Consider the following 7,166-nt stretch of genomic DNA (forward strand, 5'->3'; position numbering starts at 1 on the left):
GTGACTAACCCACCCATCTGCCTGCTGCCCATCACCTGACATCATCAGTACCTGCGCTTGCCTGCCCCTTTGTGATGACGTGGAAGCAGACCACCACCCACTCACCTTAATGATCCTCCCCATCTAGGGGAATGGTTAAAAGGACTCAACCACAAGCAACCAGTGGCCATTGCGTTGCTAGAGTCCGGTGTGGCCATGTGCTCTTTGAGCCATGGCTATCGCCATGCTTCCTGGCTTTGGCCCCCTCCCCCACCTTGGGGAGGCGAATCTTCACTCTTCTCTTTCTCTCTCTAATTTACTTCTAAATAAACTTTTCTTTCTTAACCTTTTTGTGTGTAGCAATTCTTTGCAATCTATTCGGATCTCAGGGTTGCCAGTGTGCACCTCCGGCTTGCCAGCCCCGGTGGTGCTGCGCGGCTCGCCTCACCTCTCCACACTTATCCTGTCCCTGCCGTACCCTAACATTAGCAAAATCTCATCTCTACAAAAAAAATCCACTCTCTATACTGCTCAGTTAATAGCCTGCTCAGAGGTTGACCAAGACAGGGGTTCCAGGCAGTGTGGGTAAGAAGCGGCCTCACCATGATCTATTTTAAAGGTAACTGTTGCCATGTGGATAGAAAGAGGGGAGGAAAGGAAAAGGCCACAGGGATGATTGCAGGTCCCACACACCTGGAGACAAGGTCAGTGGGGTGAGGAAGAACCAGAAGTAGCTGTCTTGGGAAGGGATCCCAAGGGCTCCATTGTCCTCTGTAAGTATGAACTGTCAAGGTCAAGCTGAAGGCCGGGTGCAGTGGCTCATGCCTATAATCCCAGCACTTCAGGAGGCTGAGGTGAGAGGATTGCCTGAGCCCACGCGTTTGAGACCAGCCTGGGTAACTTGGTGAGACCTCATCTCCACAGTGAGTCAAAAAAATTAGCTGGGCATGATGGTACATGCCTATCGTTCCAGCTACTTGGAAGGCTGAGGCAGAAGGATCACCTGAGCCCAGTAAGTTGAGGCTGTGGTGGCCGCAGGGAGCGTGCCACTGCACTCCGTCCTGGGCAACAAAGTGAGACTCCAACTCAAAAAAAAAAGGTTAGGTTGAGAGGGCAGCTGGATAACACCTCTGGATTCAGAGACGATCAATCAGGGGGTTTAAGTGGGGAATCACCACCATGTAGCCACAGGGAGAGATGAGATTGCGCAGGAAATCACTCCAGAGTCATCCTTTTAAACAACATACATTGTGTTCATTACCATGAGTCAGGCACCGTGCCAAGCTCTTTACAGCTACTAACCCATTTACTCTTCCTTACAACCCTGTAAGGATACTTTATCGTTACAGGAAGTTCCGAGAGCGTATTCATAAGTCCAATTTGTTTAAGTCTGACAAAGTTAGCCTAAATGGTTCAGAGACCCATTAATGTCCCTCCATGTTGCCACAGTCCCTAGAGAAGGGCATGGCAGGGATTCAAGCACTCTGTATATTCCTGAGCAGATTACTGAGAATCCCCTAGTCTTCTATGCACTCCCAGTATCTATCGGGGATCCTTGACTTCCCTATTGTCTATGAGCAAAGATGTAAATCCCATTTGTCTTAGACCTTGTAAATTTCCGTTACTCTAAATGTCACTATCTAAATGTAAAATGCAGCTGCAACTTAAGTTCTATGCAAAGCTCTGCTGGTCACATGGCTAATGTACAGGTATCTGCAACTCTGGACTATAAAAGTGAACTGTAAAAGCTTGGAGGGTGAGCAGAACTATTTTAGAAAGAACTCTGCTGCCTGGCTTCAAACTCAGAAATAAACTTCTTTCTACCAGTTCCCTGCCCCTTTGGTTTATTGATATCAAGGGGAGCAGCCAAGCGTTACTCGGATCATAACATAAGTACTCAACTAACACAATCAGCTAAAGTACTGTACAATAATAGGCTCATAATACTTTAAACAGAAATAATATTTTTTAAAAATACAGCCTTTGGGAGGCAGAGGTGAGTGGATTGCCTGAACCGGCGGGTTCAAGACCCGCCTGGGCAGTGAGATCTCATCTCTACAATAAATAAAAAAATCAGCCGGGCGTGGTAGCGCGCGCCTGTAATTCCAGCTACTCGGAAGGCTGAGGCGGAAGGATCACCGGAGCCCAGCAGGCGAGGCTGTGGTGGCCGGGAGCGGCCACTGCACTCCAGTCTGGGCGACTGAGTGAGACTCCAACTCAAAAAAAAAAAAAAAAAATACAGTCCTGCACAGTAATGTACATCAAAACACAACCACTTGTAGAGGATGTACCCACTGACAATGGACGCCAGACATATGAATTCACTTATGTGACTGGACATGGGAACGCCCATTGGCATCTTTGAAAGTTCACCACTTGAAGGTTCATATGTAGGGGACTTACTGTATCCCCATTTGAATGTTGTAGACACTGAGGCACAGAGATTTTTTATTTTTTGAACTGGAGTCTCACTCTATCACCCAGACTGGAATGTCATAGCACACTCGCGGCCACCACAGCCTCGACCTGCTGGACTCAGGCAATCCTTCTGTTTCATCCTTCCAAGTAGCTGGAACTACAGGCATGCGCCACCATACCCTAATAATTTTTTTAATTTATTGCAGAGGTGAGGTCTCACCATGTTGCCCAGGTTGTTCTTGAACCCATGGGCTCAAGCAATCCTCTCACCTCAGGCTCCCAAAGTGTTGGGATGACAGTTGTGAGCCACCACTCCCAGAGGGTTAATTCATAAAGACACACGTGTACTGTGAAGTCACACATCCCAAACATTCTGATCACTGTATTTCAACGTCTCTGTTTTTCCCTTGTTATCCTATGTATTTTGTTCTATGCATTAAACTATTATTCTGAGGAGGAGTCCATGGCTTGAGAAGAAGTGAAAAACCTCAAGCTCATGTCAGTATCAAGCATGAGGGAGCAACCCATGTCCAGCTTGATAGGGGAATGTGGTGGGCACTTATAGGGACTGGTTATGTTGGCACCTAACCTGGCGTTCAATCAACTATAGAACCACAGATGTTTCACAGTGACCATGGCAAGGGTAGGTGAGGCCACATCCCAGCTCACACCGTGGACAATGAAGCCATGTTGGAAGCTGACTGCAGCACCTTCCTGCAGTTGTCAGAGGAGCAGAGCCAAGGTCCCAGGGCTGGCTGCCACTTCTTCCTACAGGGGTTTTGCTGAAAGTGATCCAGCTACCCTCAGGTCAGCATCTCCCCTCTCCTCCCCATATTGGGCTGCTCTGTGGCAGGATGAATTGTGGCCACAGCTAAGCTTTGCCTGAAATTTGGAAACAAAGTGCTCTGAATGCTGTCTCCCTGCTATCTGGCCCTCCTGACAGCACCATGGGGCAAAATGGAGAAATTCAATGCAAAGCCACCACGTCTAAAAAAATCAGCGAGAGACACCAGCACAGATACCGGGGCCACTCAGACTAGCTTTTGTCCCACAGCACACTGTCCCCACATCACTAAATGAGGGTCTCAATGAGCTTTACCTCAGAGGAGTGTTAGAGGGATTCCATAAGTGAGTAGCTATATCCACTTTGAACCGTGCTTGGCATCTGGCAAACACAACATGCATGACTAAATAAAGACAAATTTATCCTGCTTTTCCCTGAAAAAGAAGGCAGTTTTTCTTTTTTGAGAAACTTGCCCATAGCATGTCTTTCTGCCATGAATTTTCCTTTTTCATTCTCTTCGCTAATAAAATCTGTTTTAAAACTAAAAAAAGAAAAGAAAAGGTCTTTCTGAGCACGGTTGCTCACGCCCATAATCCCAGCACTTTGGGAGACAGAGGTGAGAGGATTGCTTGAGCTGAGGGATTCAAGACCAGCTCGGACAATTTGGTGAGACTTCATCTCTACAATAAATAAATAAATAAATAAATAAAAATAATAAAAAGAAAAAACCAAGTAGAATGCATCTGAAAATTCATACATTTAATGGTCACCAACATAGCATTCAAGAACAAGTAAGGTCGGGCATGGTGGCTCACACTTGTAATCCCTGCACTTTGGGAGGTGGAGGCAAAAGGACTGCCTGAGCCCATGAGTTCAAAACCAGCCTGGGCAACATGGCAAGACCTCATCTCTACACTAAATCAAAAAAATTAGCCAGTCGTGGGGGTACATGCCTGTAGTTCCAGCTACTTGGAAGGCAGAGGCAGAAGGATTGCCTGAGCCTAGCAGGTGGAGGCTGTGGTGGCCATAAGCGTGCCACTGTACTCCAACATGAGCGATAGAGTAGGATTCCTACTTTAAAAAAAAAAAGAACAAGTGACATTCATCTAAATATATACATTTATAAACTTATTGTGGGCCGGGCGTGGTGGTTTATGCCTATAATCTCAGCACTTTGGGAGGCAGAGGTGAGAGGATTGCCGGAGCCCAGGGATTTGAGACCAACCTAGGCAACATAGGGAGACCTCATCTCTACAATAAGTAAAAAAATTAACCTGGTGTGGTGGTGCATGCCTGTAGTTCCAGCTACTTGGAAGGCTGAGGCAGAAGAATCGCCTGAGCCCAGCAGGTCAAGGCTGCGGTGGCCGTGAGTATGCCACCACACTCTAGCCTGGGCAACAGAGTGAGACTCCAACTCAGAAAAAGAATAAACTTATTGTGGAATGTACAGTCACGCTTAAATGTGAAAAGGAATAGATTGAAAGAGCTATTAAAGATTCAACTTTCACAGTCTAATGCCTGCTGAAGTCAGAGGACAAGGTATTGCTGGCCCCTGACTTGTTCGAAGACTCCTTCTACTTCCTAATGTCCCTGTGACTTACAGGCAGTGGAGGGGCACCTGAGTCTGGGTTTTGAGTGTCTATCATCTGTAGAGCGTGAGCTGTGTCTCCCTGGGCTGAGTTTCCCAGATGTGGAGAAATCAGTGCCACTAACACTTTCCTTCATTACCCTGTCATCATGAGCCTGGACTCCCAATGACACTTTAGCTCAGCAATGCAAAAGTTCCACGATGTTTTGAACTGTGACTATGAGGCAGGTCACTACCTGAAACTCACTGTGCGTGTGTTGTCTGGTTTATTAGGGGATAGGGAATGAACAAATTGCAACCTTTCATGGCAAGATCAAGAGGACTATAGTATGAGTGCATGGAGCACAAGGGCCATCTGTCTACCACGGCACTTTGTAGCTAAGGAAACAGCCAGCACAGAGACTTTGCACAGCCAAGAAACAATGGTACCAAAGCACCACCTTCCAGCTGCAAAGTGCCGCCCCTCAGTACGTGGCAGGGAACAAGTTGAGCTGGTTTGAAACCTGCCCAGACAACCAGAATCACCCAGCTTGCCTACCTGTTGCATGACTTGCAAGTAAAACCCACACCGTCAATCTTAGCCTCGCATGGCTCTGGGCAGCCTCAGCCCACTTTCAGGGTGGAGGGAGCTGATAATGCATCTGGCCCCTAAGGCACCAAGTGTCCATGCCTTTTTGCAGTTATTAAATTATGTTATCTTGGTTAACAATGAATTACAGCATCAGAGATCTGGAAGAGGTCACTTCCAGCCTCCCTCCACTGTCCTGGCCTCTTCACGTTCATTCTCCAGATCTGGCCTGGCCCTTGCTGCCCGTTCAGACCCCATGCCATATGTGCTCGGGTTCCTGCACAACCAGCACTGCTTATTATCTCCCCTTTCTTAACCAGGTCCAACCACATCCCGTTTCCAGGACACGGGATCACGTTTCAGGTTCACGGCTATGACAGCCGGGGTGTTTTCTGACCTGAGAATGCAAAATGAGTCCATCCTCTTTAGCTGCTCTCTTTAAACCTTCTGGAGACTCACACGGCTACACTGAATTCTACTTTGCGCACGGAGGATCCTGCTGCGTTATTGTTTCCATCATTGGGAGGAGGTGGATATGGCACAGACAATTTTAGGTTTCCGGGTTCTGGTGCCAGGAGGAATTGAGAGAGCATGAAGTTCAAGTGCCTTCAAAGGGATTAAAACAAACAAGCAGACAACGCGCTCCTAGACCACTCCCACCTCCTACAGAGAATTCTGTCTGGCGCTGCCACCGCCACACTCCCAGTCCCCAAACTCCTGAGCACTGGCTGCAAGTCAACCCTTGTCACTGCGGGTGGTCACCCAGTCCTTCTCTCGCACCCATCACCCCATCGTGTCTTTGGTCACCTGTGGGTTTCAGCGGGTTCCAGGCCATTTTCCAGGCTGACATCTGTCCGTACCATCTCCTGTTTCAGTTCTCCGATCTCCGAGGCGATTGTGTCAATGAGCTATTCAAAGACAAAAATAGTGTGACGTCAGGAAGTGGGAGGCGTGGCATGACACAGCCCTGGGGAGTGCAGCCTCTTCAATAGGGACAGAGAAGACCATCTTTTAAAAAAAAAAATCTTGGCTCTGTGAATTTCCTCTAACCAGAGGAAAAAATAATGGGGGTGGGGACAGCTTCTCCTTAGAAAGGGGAAGAACTTAGGTTTCGGTATCGGAATCAGGAAAATAATATGACGCTCAGTGTGTAACAAGGCAAAGAATGTAACACTCAGTTTGCTTTCTCAACGTGAATAAAGAAAAGAATTAGTAAGTCCTGGTAAAACTAGGCATTCACATTTATCTTGTCAAGGGAAACACTCAAAAGGAATTCCCTGCATTAAAATCCATTGATCATGATTTTTGTTTTTTTTTGTTTGAGTTGGCGTCTCACTCTGTCACCTAGGCTGGAGTGCGGTAACATGCTCACGGCCACTGCTGCCTCGACCTAATGGACTCAGATGATCCTTCCGCCTCAGCCTTCCAAGTAGCTGGAACTACAGGCACGCACCATCACACCCAGTTAATTTTTTGATTTATTATAGAGATGAGGTCTCACCAAGTTGTCCAGGTTAGTCTCGAACCTGGGCTGAGGCAATCCTCTCACCTTGGTCTCCCAAAGTGCTGCTGGGATTATAGGCGTGAGCCACTGTGCTCAGCCTGATCATGATTTTGATTATAGAAATAAGCTTATTGCTGGGCGCAGTGGTTCACATCTGTAATCCCAGCACTTTGGGAGGCAAAGGTGAGAGGATTGCCCAAGTCCACAGGTTCAAGACCAGCATGGCAACATGGTGCAACCTTGTCTCTCAGAAAATTATGGAAAAGAGTGGTGGCTCACACCTATAATCCCAGCACTTTGGGAGGTGGAGGCAAGAAGATTATCT

The 7,166-nt window shown here is 47.4% G+C and overlaps 1 protein-coding gene across 1 annotated transcript in view; it reads right to left on the reverse strand.

Annotated features, from left to right (window-relative positions):
• The window catches only part of RIN2 (Ras and Rab interactor 2), an 81,331-nt gene extending 75,090 nt beyond the window's left edge, over positions 1-6,241 (reverse strand). Inside the window, exon 1 of the mRNA XM_008052709.1 lies at positions 6,145-6,241. Within this exon, the coding sequence (XP_008050900.1) occupies positions 6,145-6,200 (56 nt within the window). The 5' untranslated portion in view covers positions 6,201-6,241. The remainder of the gene's footprint in view (positions 1-6,144) is intronic.
• Between the last annotated feature and the right edge of the window lie 925 nt (positions 6,242-7,166).

This window comes from Carlito syrichta, unplaced genomic scaffold, assembly GCF_000164805.1.
Source record: "Carlito syrichta isolate Samal-C Ts95f unplaced genomic scaffold, Tarsius_syrichta-2.0.1 Scaffold287347, whole genome shotgun sequence".
NCBI classification, from domain to species: Eukaryota; Metazoa; Chordata; class Mammalia; order Primates; family Tarsiidae; genus Carlito; species Carlito syrichta.